Source organism: Neopsephotus bourkii, unplaced genomic scaffold (assembly GCF_033783945.1).
Source record: "Neopsephotus bourkii isolate Nb327-2 ecotype Australia unplaced genomic scaffold, CSIRO-AGI_Nbou_v1 NB_369, whole genome shotgun sequence".
Lineage (NCBI taxonomy): Eukaryota > Metazoa > Chordata > Aves > Psittaciformes > Psittacidae > Neopsephotus > Neopsephotus bourkii.
Window position 1 is genome coordinate 962526 of NW_026900875.1, and position 19589 is coordinate 982114.

At 38.4% G+C, this 19589-nt stretch overlaps 1 protein-coding gene across 12 annotated transcripts in view; it reads right to left on the reverse strand.

Annotated features, from left to right (window-relative positions):
* The window catches only part of ARMC9 (armadillo repeat containing 9), a 73971-nt gene that overhangs the window by 16506 nt on the left and 37876 nt on the right, over positions 1–19589 (reverse strand). For 4 of the 12 annotated variants that reach the window (XM_061348778.1, XM_061348782.1, XM_061348772.1 and 1 more), the window contains 7 exons: positions 18288–18427; positions 17400–17476; positions 14640–14714; positions 13468–13558; positions 12476–12534; positions 5955–6062; positions 4648–4763 (listed from right to left, as the gene is read on the reverse strand). In XM_061348778.1, the coding sequence (XP_061204762.1) occupies positions 4648–4763; positions 5955–6062; positions 12476–12534; positions 13468–13558; positions 14640–14714; positions 17400–17476; positions 18288–18427 (666 nt within the window). Of the gene's footprint in view, positions 1–4643; positions 4764–5954; positions 6063–12469; positions 12535–13467; positions 13559–14639; positions 14715–17399; positions 17477–18287; positions 18428–19589 lie in introns of those variants that run through there. The other 8 variants (XM_061348781.1, XM_061348776.1, XM_061348779.1 and 5 more) reach the window with 5 other exon arrangements.

The following is a 19589-nucleotide window of genomic DNA, read 5'->3' on the forward strand; positions in this document are numbered from 1 at the left end:
ATTGACATTATTTTATATTTCATATTGCAAGCTAGTACTAAGGACATAGTTTAACTGCATGACTGCAGCTCCCCCAAACCAGGTGATGCGGAACATATTTGAAATTAACACTTTTTTCTGCTGCAATAAAAGAGTCAAGGAAAGGAAACCGTAACTCCTTGCAGCCTGAACACCCAAAATGCAACAGGACACTTAAAAGAAAAAGCCTGTAGCAGTGCGGCTGAGAGGTCTTCAAGACTCCGCTTTTTCAACGATTTAAGATTTGCTCCTGAATATTACAAGGATTTCGCTTTGCAGAGCAATACACAATACAGATTTAAAACAAAGTAGATAAGAAATAGAAGTGTTCATTTCCCAAGTGAGACTGATCAATGAAAAACTGAAGTAGCGGAAGGACTGAACAAGGTCAAGATTGTTTAGTAATAAGCAATAAAACACAGCAAGAGGGGTGTGAAAAGTGAGTGAAAATAAGTTGACGGACACAGAAAGTCTCCCTGTCCAAAATCAGGTTAGGGTCACTAGATTATATTTCTAATTAGAAAGGACAGAGTCCAACGAGGCAGTTAATGATTTCAGAGCTAAATCAGTTTCTAAGGAAACAGCTTGCAGAATATTAAGTAGTTCAGTCCCCCTTGAGTGAGCTCAGCCAGGGAGTCTTTAAAGAGAAAGGGACAAAAAGAAAAAAAGAGGAGAGAGAAAAAAAAAAAAAAGAAAAAAAGGCAATTTTCCAGTATTTCCTGGCTCCCTCAGCTCCATACAGCAACAGGTTGGCTATACTGGGATCTCATTACAACTCATTTGAAGTAACTAGAGCCTTGTCTGCACTGGGAAGCCATAGAAAAATTAGCATGGAATATCTGCTACATGTGCAGTGGCTATTCTGCATTAATTTTCTGTGTGAATACTTCTATTCAGCACTAGATATTCACCCTACCCCTCTTCTCCCCTCCTTTTGGAGGTATGAACCAACAACTCAAAGAGCTACGTTATCGTATCTCCATCAACTGTTTCTTCTTTCACGACGTTTTTAAAATGCAATATGTTACATCAAGCCTCACAAGAAGAACTCTAAACAAGTTCTATTCACTTCAATTCTGAATGCAAGCATTTACACAATTTTTCAATGTAGTTTAACTGTCCTGCTGAGTCCAAAACTTCAGATAATTCGGATCAACTGTCCTGGATTATCCCTGGGTAGACAAGCTGCATATGAGGCAAAAGTCTGTCATTTTTCATGCCATTTCATCCAACACAAACACAAGCCACTTAAATTATTTAGAATATGAAATACATTTAGTTCAGATACTGCTTTCAAACTAAGGCAGCTGAGATTTAGTCAGTTTTATTGTTCTCCTCTTGCATGGCTTTCTACGACAGCATTTCCTCATTTTAGCAAATGAATTCCCACTAAAATTTGAACAGCATAAAACCAATCAAAGCTTGTCCTTCTCTGTTGTAAAATTTAGTTGAAGAATATCTTCATCTATTTACTGTAGTATTCTTGCACACAAATTTGATATAAAGTACAAACTTCTCATTCAGGGTGGTATCTCACGATTCCTTACAACATGGGAGCCCCAAACAGTCATATTACTTCTACCATTAGGCCAGAGCAGGAAGGAAATTAATTTTCACATATCTTCACTATGTTGGATCTCTGCTGTTTACATTTTTCCTCCCTAGCATGCAGAGTGAAGCAATCTGTAAAGACTGCTTTATACCATCAAACTAACAAATCTCTTAGGCACAAAGCTACCAGAACCAGTACGATTCTGCAGGAGGATAGGGAATTCAGATGTATACCTCAAGGGGACTTGACTTCAGGATGAGACTAGCCAATGAATTAAATTGTATTAGGTTAATTGCTATATAACACTGAATATCATTACTTCTGTGGTGGCTACATACACATCACTGCACCGGACACCTTGCAGCACTCTGGATTCGGGGCCTGAACCTAACTCCATTTTAATTGCTGTATCAAGGGTGTATTACAGTAAAAATCACCCAAATTAGTGAAGAATACATTTTGATGAAACTGGATCAGAGTAGCAGTAATGGAATCAGAATTGGCTTCAGCATGCAAGAAGCCAACATCATCTTTCTGCCCTGAAAGACTGTTATGAAAGATGGAGCCCAACTCATGGACTAAAGGAACTCAACAGATACTTTATAGGGATGGCCCATAGACTAAGGGAACAGTATCTGTGTATCTGTATCAAAAGACCAGGAAAGGTGGTGGCGTATTGGAATGTGTGGGACCTGGGTATAATGGGTACGGAGTAAGGGGTGGATACTATCCTAGTTTCAGTGGGATACAGTTAATTTTCTTCCCAGTACCTGGTACAGTGCTGTGGGTTTGGGTTTACTCTGAGAATAATGCTGGTAACACACTGATGTTTTAGTTGCTGCTGAGCAGGGCTTACTCTAATCAAGGACTTTTCAGTTTCCCATGCTCTGCCAGCAAGGTGGGATGTGAGAAGCTGGGAGGGAGCTGATACAGGACTCCTGACCTGAACTAGCCAAAGGGCTACTCCATACCATAGAACCTCATGCTCAGTATAGGAACTGCAGGGAATGAGTGAGTGGCTGTTTGGTACTTAGCTGCTGGCTGGAGTTAAACCATGCCAGTCCAGCAGTGACCTGAAGCCATCTTGCAGAGGCATGAACTGCACATTTGTTCATAAGGAGATCCAAGTTTTTGACAAAATACGGAACTAGCACCGCTTGGTATCCCAGGATCCTATTAAGTAAACATACTGCCTGGGTAGATGGTGGTGGTAGAGGTGCACACAATCTCTTCTAGAGATTATTTCTGATGCATAAATTGCAGTGCGCTACGTGGCACCGGGAAATAAAAGCCACTTCCCCAGGCTTGCTATTGATTTTTTGACTTCCCACATGTGAGTCACTCATTTTCACAAGCTTGTTTTTCCCTTTACTTACAGAGCAGGAATGTAATAGTTAGACACTCTGATGGTAACTAAGATTTGCTCCTGAAAAATGCTTTCTAAATAGTTCTAAGGCTACCCTAACAACTGATTCCACAAAATTGGTTCAGGTCTCCTAACCCACAATGGGCAAAATACTGGCAGATAAAGTGGGACCTTAAACGTGGTAACGCTGACCCTGCAGTAAAGTGGCACTGTATGTTTAGTCATGTATTAGCCTTTTTTTTTTTAAGGCTTGCAGTTCTTTTGGAGGACTAGCAGTGATTAGATAATCACTGTGCTACTAAGATAAGCTTATATTAATTAGTTGCTGTTTTCTTCTTACACAAAAACAGACACACATTTAATATATTGGGAGAGGCTTGCAAGAGTGGTGGACATTATAACAGTGCAAAAGTTGACCACTGTGAGGAAGGACACAAAGTAAAAACTCCAAATGTACCCTGGGATAGCCAAATGCTCTTTTCTGAAGAAAAATATTCTGAAAGAAAGAAAGAGAGAAAGAGAGAAAGAAAGAGAAAAAGAGAGAGAGAGAGATCTTCCACACTAAAATCAGGAAGAAATATATTTTAAGAAGTAGAAAATATGAACATGAAAGCAAGGAGTGGCAGAGGAGATGACATGGGACAGTCTTCAGGATGAACACATTCTTCTAAGAAATGCCTCTACATTCCAACTTCATTACAATGTTGTATTTCAGGTTACCCATTCATTTTGACGTACTTGGCTATACCAATACCATGACTTTGGAGTATTATTATCTCTACTTGGTTAGAGTGGCATGTAGGCTCTCAGCTTAAGTGTCTGCAGAAATCAAAACATTAAAATCTCATTTTTAATGAGATTGTTGCCTGCACTGTAGCTGCCTGGATTTGATCAAATCCAAAACTGTATGCAACTGAAAGTAAAAAATAAATTTAAATTTGAGCTCTCATTAGTATTTTATTTCCTCATTCAGGACAGTGAAAAGGAGAAGCCTCATTTCAAAAATTAAGCTACATTTGTTGTAACAGAAGGCAGAGCATATTCAAGGCTTTATACTGTAAGATTTCTTTATTCCATTTTCAATCCAACCTTCTATCTCTGACCCAAATCACACCAAAAGCAAGGTGTCACACACCCTCTTGAAGGGAAACATTTCTCCCAAGCAGAAAATCCAACATAACAAGATTTTTGCCTTCCCATTTTCTTTTTAATCTGTCATCTTATGGGTGGCTAGCAACTCTCCCCAGAGACATATACTTTCTGCTTATAAAGTGGAAGATCACAGGCAGTTTAGACACTCCATGCAATTTACCAGTAGAATATATTATCAGAAGATGAAAGGACTGTGAAGACACAGGATATAAAGCAATTTTAAATACAACTGATCAGTAAACATAAAAAAAATAGTTAACTATTTTAAGTATTGACCTCTGCCTATGGACCTTTCTCTCCTTACACTATTCCTCTCCTTACACTATTCCTCTCCTTACACTATTCCTCTCCTTACACTATTCCTCTCCTTTCTTTTTTTCAAATTATCTTTAGGGAATTACAATGGCAATGAGCTTTTAGGTAGGGAAAGCGGATTGTGTATTTATCAGGCTTTTTTTTGTTGTTTGTTTTTTTTTTGTTTGTTTGTTTTGTTTTGGTTTGTTGTTTTTTTTTTAATAGCTTAAAAGAATCCAACTTGGTCTCATTTGTTTGGACTTACAGTGAGTACACAGTTCTATGATAACCAGGCGTCACAGGTCTCTGGAGAGGTTCATCTATACTTTGATGGACACCAGGAAACAGCTTCTTCTTGGTTTTTGGAGTATGAGTCATTATCTGATACACAGAAAATAAAGAAATGAGAGGGGAAGGGGGGGAGGCCCAAGAAGAGAATGCAGTTGAAAAACAGGTAAATGGAGCCTTAGAGAAAATTCTATAGGAGCACTGAATCAGAAACTTAAGTTGCATTTTAATGTCACTAGATAAAGTGTTGCCCAGAATCACTGTAGGCCTTTCCATGACATCTCATCTTGGGTCACATTTCCATCATCAGCATTGGCAGACCTGTGGATTCTGGGGTCCGGAAGGCATACAGTCACATTTGTTACAGCATCATAGAATGGTTTTGGTTGGAAGGGACCTTAAAGATCATCTAGTTCCACCCACCCTGCACAGGCAGGTTGCTCCACTAGATCAGGTTGCTCAAAACCCCATCCAACCTGGCACTGAACACTGCCAGACATGGGGCATCCAAAACTGCTCAGGGCAACTTGTTTTCTAGTGTCTCACCACCCTCACAGTAAAGAGTTTCTTCCTAATATCTAATCTAAATGAACCCTCTTTCAGTTGAAAGGCATTCTCCCTTGTCCTATCCCCACATGCCCATGTAAAAAAGTCCCTCTCCAGATTTCTTCTCAGCCCCTTTAGGTACTGGAAGCTGCTCTAAGGTATCCCTTGGAGCCTTCTCCAGGCTGAACAACCTCAGTTCTCTCAGCCTGTCTTCAGGAGAAGTGCTCCAGCCCTCTGAACAACTCAAATTAGTCAGCATACTAAATGGCATTCATGCAAACTTTATGCTTTTTTTACTTAATGGCTTTTTGCTGCTTGAGGTAAAACATACAATACTTGATCTGGCATAACGCCTCCAGGAGCAGCTAACTTTTCAACTTCTTTTTTTTCCCCAACTTTTTGTCGGAATCATTTTAGACCAGCAGAGTGTTCCACTATTAACTTTCTCACCACTTTGCTTTGTGTGCTCACAGCGTCACTGATGTAGCACTAGAACCCTAAGGCTGTCTTTAGCTTATTATTAAGCCACAGCCCTACCACCTCCTATGAACCTTTCTCAAACTTATTCTACTTCATCTAAACAGCAGGTGTAAAAAGATCTGGACTGCTATGCAGGTAGAACCCAGCTCCTTCAGCAACAGATTGAAGAAATTGTTTTAGAAAGTGATGAAATTATTGAAATTAAACAATTAATCCAGCAAAATAATTTATTTCAAGATCCTGATGAGTGGTACTTACTCCCAAGTACTCAGTTGTTAGCAGCTTCTCTCCTGTAAGCTCTCCCAGTTGAGGCTGCAAAACCTCATCTTTGTCCAGATCAGCCTCCATGATGTCATGGTCCTCCTGCCAGAGCAACATGCATGTTATTTGAGCCCAGTTTACTAAAACCCAGGAGGTTTTTAGTTCAAGTTTAGTTCTCACTTCAGTAGTAATTTTGATGATATGCACTGCACATGTAAGTGGTAATGTACAAGCATTTTACACCAAAAAAGCAGACATCTAAAGACACACTCACCTAAATTTTTTATATAACCAGAAACTAAAGAATCCCGAGAGAAGAAAAAAAAAACCCACCACTTTTTCCACTAAGGCTATGGCAAAATGTACAGTATGCATTTTAGAAGTTGTTCTTCAAATTTCTGCTTCAGACAATTATTCCTTGCTTGACCTAATAGAGGCTCAGGAAAAATCTTGGTCATTAGTATATCTATTGAAAATTGCATGTTAGTCTGAACAGACACAATGCTCTGTCCTCAACAAGCAGCTGATAGGAAATCTGAAGTTTTAGTTTTTGCAGATCTGCCCAAGTCAATTCAGTCATAAAGCACAGGCAAAAAAAAAGGCACAGGAAAGTTTTAAGTTATCACTCAAGCAAAGAGGAAACTTGATAGAAAATTTATCTGGATTTTGTTATGTGTCAGTACTCTCTAAGTAATAAAAGCATAAATTTAAGTTAGACTGTAACAACTAGCAGTAAAAATAAAGTAAGTGCACCTTAATACAATTCATAGACATTCCTGAACATAATGCTAGCATTCCATGAGATCAGAACGTCCATATGGATATTCAGCATTTTGTGGTATATCCCTCTCCCTTGACAAAAACACTGAAATAATTTATTGCCTTTTGTTCCACAAGAAGGAAAAAACAAAATATGAACACCCCCCAAGAAAAACACTCCAAACCCAAACCAAATAAAAAATACCAAAACAACCAAACCCCGAACATTTTTACTCATTTTCAAGAAATAGAGGCATCATGCTTAATCACCTAAGAAAAAAAAATAACCCTTACTGAGGTTCATTCAGAATCACTCCTCAAGCAGTGGTTCCTGTAAGGTGAGACCATGGGTGTCCAACAGGAATTTTTCTAGAGCAGTGTGAAGCAGCAGCAGCAGCACCTACTCAGATTTGCCAGGAAGCTTTGAAGCTGGCAATATCGGGCTGGTACAAAATTCTTGGAATCAGTACTTTAGTATACAAATACTCTATGGGAAGGCAACAATCTCTGTTGACCTTATTCCATAAAAAACAAATGTAATTAACCAACTTCTCAAGTGAAAAGTATCAAGAATTCACTCTCTCATGCCTATTTCTAGTTTAACTATGGGTGATTCATCTTTCATGGAAGTGATGTAGAGAGTGTGGCATAAGCTCTGTTAAAAACAATGGCCGCTGAACTTTGATGAGCTCTGGACCACAAACAAAATGAAAAGAACTTTCACTTTAGTGAGATTCAGACTCAAATACTTTTAAATAGACAAATTAAGAAATGCCTTCTGCCACAAAGATTAGCCAATAATGTGGATGCTTGGACAGTGCTCTACAAAAACAGCAGCAGGAAAAAAGATGATGGAAATGTGTACAGGGAAGGTTTTTCCTACAATGGAAATGCCTGACTGATTCCAGTCTTTGTCTGGTGTAAAATAACAGGACTGCCATTGCTCAGATGAAGTAGGTGTTGGCTTCCACACAGCTCTACAGGCTTGCCTTTTTTCAAGTTTAATGATATCTGTAACAAATGGCTTAAAACCATAGTTTTTATTTTGATGTAGTTATTCTCATTGCTCATCGCCTCCTTATTCACAGGCATCAAGCAGAGATAAAATGTACAGGCACAAGGGGCTCAATTCAGTAGCCCACACCACCACCCAATTGTTTGAAATATCCTGCCTCGTATTCCACTGTGGCTCTGAAAGGGCACAAGCCTCCCAGAGGTCCCAAGTCATATCCATCAGCCTTGAGCAGGTGCTTCTGATGCTGCAGTTAAATTTAAGAGCCATTAGATGCCTGTGTGTGAACAACTGAAGCAGTTACAGAAACACTGACAATAATCCAGTGTTCTATGGGTTAGAGTAATTTTTTTCCAGAATTATTTGTTCATGTACCATTTTAATAAAAGTCTAGCTCTTCCGTCAGTGCCTTGAAGATACCAGATTCCTAATCCTTTGCATCCTCCTAAATATGTATTCTTTCAGTGCTCAGCTATACAAGATGAGGCTGTATAGGACCTCAGCAAGATGTTCAATCTGCCTTTCTCTCCAAGACCAGTTACAATCAGCTCCTAATTATGTGGGAATCTGGGTAGGTGTGAAAAATAACCCAAATAATAGAAAACCACACTTGTAAACTAGTCAATAATTATCTGCATCAAGCAAAACAAAACCAAACCACACTCCAAGCTCCACAATATACTGTATTAAAAAAAAATAAATAATTAAAACCTGCAAAGATGAGTTTTATAGTCTGGTAGATTTTCATATATTTTTTTTTTAACACAGCATCCAAAGATAACAGTTTTGTTTAAGGATGCTTTACAAGGGACTGCCTACACTGTGCCTGGGGAGACTGTTACACATCACAGCCAGAGTATCACCCTGTTCTTTCATCCAGCTCTCTGCATTCATGATGTATTTAACTTCTCACAGTTCACCCTGGTTTCCCCAGGTTCCACCATCTTCCAGTATTCTGGTTGACGCATCTTGTCAGATAGAGAACACCAGTTTCTAGTTTCTGGGAAGCACCTCCCACTGCAACCTTGCTCCCTGACGTTATTTAACATGCCAGGTAACTGACCCTGAATGTGTCCCTCCTCCGCCTTCCTGCACTGAAAATGGGCTTTGACACATGCCATCATTCCACTGCTGAAATAACACGGTGCCCTGTTCACCATTGCTTACTGGCTGCAACAGATGTGGGCAGCAAAGTTCTTTAATGTAATGGCTTGAAGTCCTGTGACTGGGTTTGTGATTAAACTCTTTTTTTTGATGTACTCTCTAGCTGAAGTGTATTTTCACACCACCATTTACTGATTTTATTGCCAGGTGTTGAATGATGTGGGATCACCAGGTGTCTGATAAATTGTCACTGTACAATTACCTAACACGGCTCAAGTTTGTAACTAAACTGCTGAATTCAAGCTATGATATCACATACTCCCTTTTACAAGCAGCTTTTAAAGATGGCCTAAGTCAAATAAAAAGCAAATGTAAAGATTGAATACTGAGGACAAATTAAGTTAGTATTTAGCAGAACAGTCAAGAGAATATTAAGCACCAGAAAATATGCATTGTGACTGTGGATGTCAACACACCCCAGACTGCTAATGTACCAAAGGTGGGTATGTACTCCAGAAGCTGGTGCATCCTGAGCTCTACATTAGTTAATGTAAAGTTCAGCACACAAACCCAAAAGTTAACTTATTTCTGAATAACACATATGGGAAACATAGACATTTTTAATTCAGTTTAATTGCCCCAGTGCACACATCACAGAATATTAAATTCTGAGTGTATAATGCCTGGAAATCCCAGAATTCAACAAGCTCAACCACATCTTGACAGCAGTGTTTAGGAGAAAGCAGTCATTACCACACAAGCTACTCAAAAGCAAGAGAGAACTGAACAACTCTAAATTAAACAGAAATAACAAAAAATTAACCCATGAAAGGTAATAGTAATAGCATGGGGATCCTTTGCATGCTCTTGGACGCAATAAAGCCTGGGGCAAACCCAGCAAACTAAGTCTGAATAAGAATGTCTTTTTGTTGCTTTTTAAATTGTGAAGGTACAAATACTGGTACTGAGTGGATAAGCAACAAATTATAATATCAGTAAGCAGTCTAATTGCATGTCACTAAATTGGCAATATATGGCCATATTCTGAAATACATTCAGTCTGTAGTAGTTTAAAAGTTACATAAAGGCAAGACTTCTGATAGTGTTTTCCAAAAACTTTCTGTTGCCAGATCTCATCAGATGTTATCACAGAACCCCATCAAACAATAAACTCACTGCATTTCCAAAATACAGAAAGGCTCCAAGCCTTGATGCAGTAAGTCAGCAAATCCTTGCTTATTTAACAAAGTAACAATATTACGCATTTTGCTGCCATTTTGTTTGTAAATTATATTTTCTAAGCTGAGGAACTAAGAAACCAGGCATTCTTGCAGCAGAATGGAATTACAGTTCCCAGCAGCAGTAAGGATTTATAATGTGCCAGAATTAATGTTATGCTGGAAACAATTTTAAAATTGGCTTAATGAGACTTTTTCTTACAGTGGCAAACTAATGAAAATTGGAATCAGACACTTCTCTGTTTCAAAATTTGAGTCAAGTAACAAGAAGATACAGAACTTCGTTTTAATCACATAATGGTTCAGTGGTAAAAACACATTCCAAAATGATATGATCTAGAACTTTGGCTGGGATTGGGAGCAGCAGTAACTTATGTAGGTTGTATGACTGAATAGGAGAATTCACCTTCTTTTAATTCCCAAGAGCAGGTAAATTAATAAAGTGTTCAACACTATAATGCAATTTAATGTCACACCTTTCACAAATGAGCTCCTTATCTACGTGCTTTGCCAACAGCATACTGTATGCTTCAAAAAAGTATACTATAGTACAACCACCACCTTGGATTCTTGTGACACACCTAAGACACTCCAGCCCTTGGAACATGATTTAAAGGGTGTTAAGTAGCATATTAAACAAAGTTAAGTAACAATTATTAATCTCCAGAAAGCCCATCTTATATAGCAAGCACTGATTTTGCGTGTGATGAGTGGAAAAGAGTACTGAAAACTCACTACAGACTGCAGGAGGTGCAACAAGTACACTAATCTAATCTTATTAGGAAAAAATAAAACACAACCAAAACTGTTTAATGTACCCCCCTGGAACAAAATAGGGAAAGCCAATTGTTTTAAAAAAACTTCCTTGTAGCCTCAAACTTAAGAATTTCCACATAGCTCTAAATTTAGGCAGTCACAGGGATAATTATAATTAGTTCACGTGTTCACCACCTATTGTGCCACAACACAGAAACTGGGTAAATAATGCAAACAGTGCAAAAATTCCCAGGACGCTGACAGGCAAAGGCTAGATCCTGCAAGGTGCTGCACCCCATGGCAGCTGAGAGCACACCACACCTATTACAACCGGGATAGTCACATTTTTCTCTGCTTTCAAAACAAAAGACTCAACATGCACTTGAAAATGCATTCAGTCACTCTGGAGTAACAGTCAAGTTTTAGACTGTAGCATGGTTGTCACTGTTCAGTAGCATCTGTGTTCACATGCAACAAGCTAGTACAATGTGGATGCAACTGACTTGGTAAGTTTTGTGTCTTATTCTTTGCTGGTTCAGGACAAAACCTTCCATTTTATCTGAAAACTTGTTTTTCAGTAAATATTTCTAATACAAGTAGATTTTGCAGAGATCGCTAACTCTCAATGTCATTGACTTTTTCAGGGTAAATACATGATATATATAGATACACATATATATGCACCTATACACCCATCTATGTTCAAACACTGCTCCAAGGACATATAGCTCTTCTTTCAAATTTCTCATATAGAACTTTCCAATAAAAGAAAAATGGTATGTTGTAGACTTCTTTCAGTTAAAACTCCCATGTTAACTGCCTATACAGTGTATTTTCTACCCACTCCCTGCCCCTCCATGCACTTAGGGTAATGTAGCAATGGCCAACATCACCAGTGAAGACTGGATTTAACATTTCCCTTACGTAATTTACATCTTGCTTTGCTTGTTAACTCAGACGATCGAATATGCTGTGCTGTCTACACCTGGGAACCCATTACTCTCTGAAGACAGCTTCTTAAAAAACGCTTCAGTATTGGTATAAAATGCACTTATTAGCAGAGTTGGAAATAGGCAGCTAACCAGTTTACTACTAGATAGTTTCTCATGCTTGCTTTCTCAATTTGTTAAATTTTATTTTCTTATGGGACTTATTTTTTAATTTGTAATTACTCTTTCCCTTCATTACATATAGACAATTTTTTAAATACATTTCAAAGTTTCTAAACAGCAAAAGAAGTCATCACACCCCAAATGGACTATGACACCTTTAAAAGCAGTGACAACCTGCTTATAAACTATTTCCATAATATACTGGCTCACTTGCTTCCTTTCTTTTTAATTGCTGAAATGGGTGTACTTGAAAGCAAGATTTCTACTGCTACAGTAACTCATCTCTTTACTTATTTCAAGCTATAATCCTTTAGTTATCCACAGTTATCAACAGGTGATTTACCAAAATAAAAGAGTAGGGCTTCATGAAGAAAAGATAACGGAAACAGATCCAATTTGCTTGTTACTGCAAGAATAATTAAAGTAAAAAACAAAATCAAAACCCACCAAAATAAAGTCTGATTTACTGACACAAATATTTTCTGTTTAGAAGGCTAAGGATTTTTCTAAAAGGTGCCAGAAAGCCGTTACACTTACTTCCTTATTGTTCTCTTCCTCTTCATCATCAGACACAATACCATCATTTAATGGCTCTTCTAGAAAGAAGCAAAATAAAATGTTTTAAGAGTACATGTACAACTTAACAGAATCTCTATTTATTACCCCTCTTTTAAAAGGGTAAGATTCAGCTTGCTCCTTATATAGACATCCTGTTCTATTCAAGACAACTAGTGAAATTATTTGCTCCTATAAAGCATTCTAGCAATCATTGAAGTCAATTCATATTTGAGAAAATGGCAGAAACAGAAGCACTGTGGAATACCTCTTTCCTCATAAATCCCACTATGGCATCTCAGTGTATTTACCGACAAGGCATGAATGAAAGTGTGCGCCTATTTCTCAACAAATTTTTAATAAAAGACTCTACTTCTCACTACAAACTCTTCAGTATTGTACTGCTTTTAGACACAAAAAGATAGTACTCGCATAGAATACTCTGTAACTTCTGGAAAAACTCATTTCCTTAGCAAAAACAGCCAGGCTTACGCTGGAAATCTGTACACTCAACTTTTACTCACCGATCAGACAAAACCTTTTAAAAATAACATTCACAGGTAGGGGAGGAGCAATTCTATAGTCTTCATGAACAGCTTCATGTACAGCTGCAATACAGTGCTTAACAAGCATTTTTAAAAAAGAAATTTTATCACCTGTTTATTTTTGCAGTTGACAGCAGTCTCTCATTACTGTGAGGCCACTGGCAAGAAAGCAAACAGTCAAGGTCATTCTATTTAGAGTCCCAAAACTTCGGAATTGGACTTACTCATCCTTTTATTTCTTCTTTATAATTGTAGCACAAAAGGATATTTTAAAATACATCTGACATTCAAATCCTAACATTCACTATTCACCCTCTCTCAGACCATCACACTATTATTATTCTTTGAGAGTTTCAATGCCAAGTAAAAACATGAGCTTTCTTATGTGGTTTTTGTGAAAGATTTACAGCTCAGATCTGTTCTTCTGACCTGAATTGAGCTGCCTGATTATAAATTCAGTCTGTCGGATCATCTCTGCATTTCCTTCCTTGACAAAGCAGCGCAGAATTTCTTCCATTCCCTGGATATAGCGGAAAACATTGCTAGTTTAGCATTTCATGTGATCACAGTGAGAGTATTTTGTTAGCTAAAACGTTTCTTTTTTGTTAAGAAAAACAGAGGCAGTGTGAAACAAACCAATGTGTCCAGCTCTAAGCTCTCCATTTTGTCCACACGCTTCCCAAAGAAATATGTTGTCTGGATTGCTTCTAGGTTTAATTGCAGAAGTACCCACAATGAACAGCAAACTTTTTTCCAATAGATCTGCTGCTTCTGACTTCTGAACTTAGTACACAGTAGTCAACAGAAAATTTGCATTCACAGAGACAACAGTGCAAGGTTCAAAGAAGGAAAGCAAAAAGCAGGACAAACTTTGACCTTCTCTTAAATTCCGTTCCTCTCTTTATGGCCCCTTACAGGTTTGATGTTGCATCTTTAATCATTTAAGATGACTTCCAATCCTCTGTGCTCTGTGAGGTAACACATCTGACAACAATTATGTTTGCATAGCTCCCTAGGTTAGTTCTTAAGATAAAAATATACACTGCTATCCCAAGAACAGCTTCCTTAAATCCAGAAGTTAAAACACATTCATTACCATTAGACTAACTTTCACAGGAGATAAGTCCCCAGTCTTGCTTAAACCTCCCTCCTGCAGCCTTCACCATCTAACTATGTCTATTACCAGGCAGAAAGAAAAGCAGCAAGAGGAACTCATCCTCTTAGTGATTATTTGCTGGTGCAGAATGAGTTAAATAAAGGGAAGAAATAGCAGGTCACATGAAAGCATCTCCTAAGCCAGTCTATGGACAAGACTATCCCGAAAATAACACCTTTAATTTATAATTTAGGCAGAATCCTTCACACTGTTGGGGTTTCACTTCTGGGAAAAGACCAGCAAATATAGCAGAAGTGTTTGTGACCTACGTTCATACCTGCCTGAATACTAGATATGAAAAGTGGAGAGCCTCTTGGGGATTCCCTTCTCAAAATGACATGGCTCCTACCTCACAACCCTGCTGCACACTGCGCAACAGGTACCTGTATACATGCCATCTGGCACACGCGCTGATGTTTGTGCTATGCAAAGCAGCACTTCTTACCATTGCTCTGGCTTCTTCTCGGACAGAAGGGATGGCAAGAATGCTATAGAGTGCTCCATTCACATATGGTTGTATCTAAGAGGAAGAAATAATCATACCATAAGAAAAACCTTCACACCAGTTGCCTATAACCAAAATTTAAGAGAGAAGTGCAGAACTATGTTCAAAGAACATAATCAGGCTAGCCTGCACTTGCAAAAATTCCCATTTGGGAAGTGGTGAACTTTTAGGATGTAAATATACTGTCATATATTTAATTTAAATCAGTACTGCTGCATGCCGATTTCCTCCACACCCCTTCTGAAGCTGTATTCTTGTAAACTGACCTAGCCTTACAAAACAAAAAAAAAAGAAAAAAATAAAAAAAGAAAAAAAAGAAATGGAGAAAAAGGTTAGTTCCTGACAAACACTAGTGGCAGTGCAAAAAAAGAGAGGACAAAGAACAGGGACAAGATTGTCAGCATGAACTCAAAACAGGCTTCAAGCTTTGTAGCTGTAACAGGTTCAAACATCCTCTCACTCTGCTGCCTGTATATCGTCCCTCAGTAGAGGCAGAAAAAGAGCCAGGATGAAAGCTCTGTATTATGGCTAGTTAAAGCCACCAGATCTGTCAAACTAGTTTTATCAGAACTTATGTGATCTTTTGTATTGACCAGTTACTTTTGGAGCACTAAAATTTCCAGTCATCCTCTGTCTACATCCTTGGGAAACAAAGAATAAGCTAGGCTGTGAGCAGGGGAAGCAAGGAAAGATAAGGGACTGGGATTTACACAGCGATTCCACAACTTCTCAGAAAGCTCTCTGGACAGCCTTCTACCCTGGGCTTTGATAACAAAACTTCTATCAGATGTGCTGGTGCAAACTAGTTTGTAAGAATGTACCTTCTGAGAGAAATTTCAAGGTCATTCTAAGGCACAGACTTCAACAGTACGGGAACTTCTTCCAAGTACTTCTGTCTAGAGACTGGGATGTTATTGTGTGTTAGTATGTATTGTACTAAACTTTCATCGGTCATAAAAACAAAGTTAGTGGAAGAGTCCAATAAAGGTATGCCAAGTTTCCTCTTATTCAAAACAGTGCTAGTAAAGAACTGGTCTACATCATATGATTTCATAGAACATGGACTAAACACTTGACTGTAATTCATTCTCTATTTTCAAAATAAAAAACCTGATGATACAATCATTGCATTATAAACATAAGACACCTAAGTTTACATTATTTTTATTCAAGTCCCCAGATACCTTGCACATTCACCATAGAATACCCTGGTTAAAATACTGCCTCCCTGATTTCATCTTCATACAACATTTGCCTGCATTTTCTCCTGCCCTGAATTTTACTCCATGGTTAAAGCAGTGCCCCTCTGCAGAGACAGCTGAAGCAATGCTTTATATAGCAGACAGCAAGTATCATAGTGATGTGCTGAAAAGTGTTAGGTAGAAATAAGTAATCTGTTTCAGTTTTTTCCTCTCTGGTAGTTTAATGTAGCATCTAAGGCACAGCTACAGGCTGGGCAGAGAAGAGATTCAGAGCAGCCCTGCAGAGAAGGACTTGGGGGATGCTGGTTGATGAGAAAGTGAACATAAGCCGGCAGTGTGTGCTTGCAGCCCAGAAAGCCAACCGTATGCTGGGCTGCATCAAAAGGAGTGTGACCAGCAGGTCGAAGGAGGTGATCCTGCCCCTTTACTCTGCTCTTGTGAGACCTCACCTGGAGTATTGTGTGCAGTTCTGGTGTCCTCAACATAAAAAGGACATGGAACTGTTGGAACAAGTCCAGAGGAGGGCCACAAGAATGATCAGGGGACTGGAGCACCTCCCATATGAAGATAGGCTGAGAAAGTTGGGGCTGTTCAGCCTGGAGAAGAGAAGGCTGCGTGGAGACCTCATAGCAGCCTTCCAGTATCTGAAGGGGGCCTACAGGGATGCTGGGGAAGGACTCTTCATTAGGGACTGTAGTGATAGGACAAGGGGTAATGGGTTAAAACTTAAACAGGGGAAGTTTAGATTGGATATAAGGAGGAAATTCTTTCCTGTTAGGGTGGTGAGGCACTGGAATAGGTTGCCCAGGGAGGTTGTGAATGCTCCATCCCTGGCGGTGTTCAAGGCCAGGTTGGACAAGGCCTTGGGTGATATGGTTTAGAGCAAGGTGTCCCTGCCCATGGCAGGGGGGTGGAACTTGATGATCTTAAGGTCCTTTCCAACCCTAACTATTCTATGATTCTATGATTCTAAGTGTGTCTGGAGACAGAAAAGAAACCTCAAAGGAGTTAAGTGGCAGGTTAAATGAAGTGGTAGATAAAAATATATTGGGGCTTGAATGTCACAAGTGTACCATCTTATAATATTCCTTAAAACTACTAAAAAATTTGCTTCTTTGTACCTGATGTTTTGCATAATGGGCTTGCACCACACATTGTTCATCACGTGAACTATTTAAGCTTGAGATGATTGGTGTGAGACAACATGTAAACAGCATCAGAAACTGTGATCAAGAAGGCACATGGATTGCATGTTAACTATGCATCTAAAAGAATCATTCTTAGCTGCCAACATTTGTTAAAGGAAAACATAATTATATCTAGAAAGACCAGTACCCAACGAAATAAAATTCACATAATTGTGAATTTCAGGAAAATTTCATGCAACTTAATCACATGAGGGCCTGACAAGGGAAGCAAAACCAATTTACTTTCTTGCATTTCTTCCTTAATTTTTCTTTCCACCTTTTCATTAACCCAAATGTAGTCATACAAATACCTCATAATTCTCGTGGCCAAGAAGATCAGCGAGAACTCTGAGCACATGATTTGCAATCTCTGCACACATGTTCTTTCCTGCAAAGTGAGAAAACAAATATGCTTGAAGAAATATAAGACATCAGACCAAACTCCTTTCCTATTTTTTAAAATCAGTACTAAGTATAATTTTCATAGAGCAATACTATTCCTTGTTCCTGCCAAACGATGCTCAGCACAACTGAGGTGAAATCAGTGGAGTTACTCTGGATTTATACACTTGTAACCCTGGTCAGGAAGCAACACAAAGGGATTAAAAAAATTTTAACAGAGGCATTATTTTTGCTTATGGCAAGCAGTTAATTTTGCACCCTTAAATTACTTTCTTTTATAAAAGAAAACTTACTTTAAGCTCCTTTTAAGTCTCTTGGACATAGGCAGGACCTTATTTTCATAGGGGGAATCTCTGTTGTAGAAGTGAAGCATGCAAGTATTTCATTCTACAAGGTGAAGCTTAAGCGTCTTGCCATTGCTCATCAACTCAGTTTTGACTTTCATTCTGATACACAAATATCTCACACAAGTATAAAGTGTCCTTTGAAAAGTGTGCCTGGAATATAGAAATGGCTCACATATGAATAAAAGCCAAGAATTGAATCTCAGAGATTTCTGGTGATAAACCAATTTCTTAATTTTTTAGATTTTGATGAAGCTGCTCTCCATAGTTTGGGATTCTTGGAAAAAAGATCTGCTCCAAAGCATTGGTTATAACACTCAAATATCTCAGGTCATGCGAATCCTTGCAACTAATTATAATCACTTGAAAGAAACCAGGTATATCATAAACACAGATTCAAAACCTTTCCTTTCCATTTCTTGGAATTAGCTTGTAATTAAAAATGTAAGACACCTGCACTCCGCAGACAAAGATTCATGAGCAAGGCAACAGAATACGCCAGGGTGTAATCAGACAGGCAATCTGTATCCGTGAGAACATCAACCAGCCAGAAAATGAGCCCATCTTTGATCATTGCTGACTGCAGTGCACGCCTAGGATTAAAAAAAACAAAACAAACAACAAACAAAACCCACAAAAATCAGACTACAACATGAATAGTTTTCAAATACAGTTATAGCTGATATAAGCACATTAAAACTCTACTTCATCTACCTGCCATACACTAGCCTGCCAACAAAAAAAAAATCCCAAAAAACAGCAACCCACAGCTACCCATTTTGGTAGAATCAAACTAAAGAATTAACAAAGCCTAAAGAAGCTGAACATACAGATTCACATAGGTATAGAGGACTAAAACACATTATTGTGTGCGTGTAGTTTTTCGTGTTTCGTTTTTTTAAATGTGCTAACTGCTAAGGTCAGTTTCTACACTGTTTTGTAAGGCTTCTAAGTCCTAAAATTGCGTTTTCAATTGTCTTAAAATTGGTAAAAAAAAAAAAGTCAGTTGTACACAACAGACCCATAACACAAATTAATTACTGTTTCTGCTATAGGTAACCATAGCACTATAGCATTTTTATACTGCTGATTTGAAAAATGAGATTTTGCTGCTTAAATCTATTTGCTCTTTTCTCTGCAGATTCTTAAATCACAAATTCTTTCAACTCCTGACTGCATCAAAAGGAGCATGACCAGCAGGTCAAAGGAGGTGGGTTTCCCCAACATAAGAAGGACATGAAGCTGTTGGAGCAAGTCCAGAGAATTATAAGGGCCAAGTATCTGGAATGAATGTTCTGTGAGATTAAAAGATTAACTGTTATTTTTTAAAAAGTAAAAAACCTTCTGTTTTCAGTAGCTTAGTGCCTAGGCCCCAAAATTCAACTAACTTGTACTGCTGACAGCTGCTTTAACAGAAAAAAACATTTTCTCCAAGATTGGCTTAGGATTTCGAGCAGTTGGATATGAAGATTTATTCTCTTTTATTATAAAGATGTATAAGGTATCATGTCAGCAAGCAGTGCAGAATATTACCCACAGCACATGTAAATGTGCTTCATCTACACAAGGTCAATGTGAGGCAAATCCAAAAGCAGCCCTCATTCTTCAACAAGCACAAACAAACAAACAAAACCCCTCAACCCCTCCCAAACCCAACACAGTCTTAATTTAGATAAAACACGAATGAAAATAACAAGAACTAAACACATCCATCTACCTCCTTACATTTAGTTAACTATTCAGGGTTGAATATTC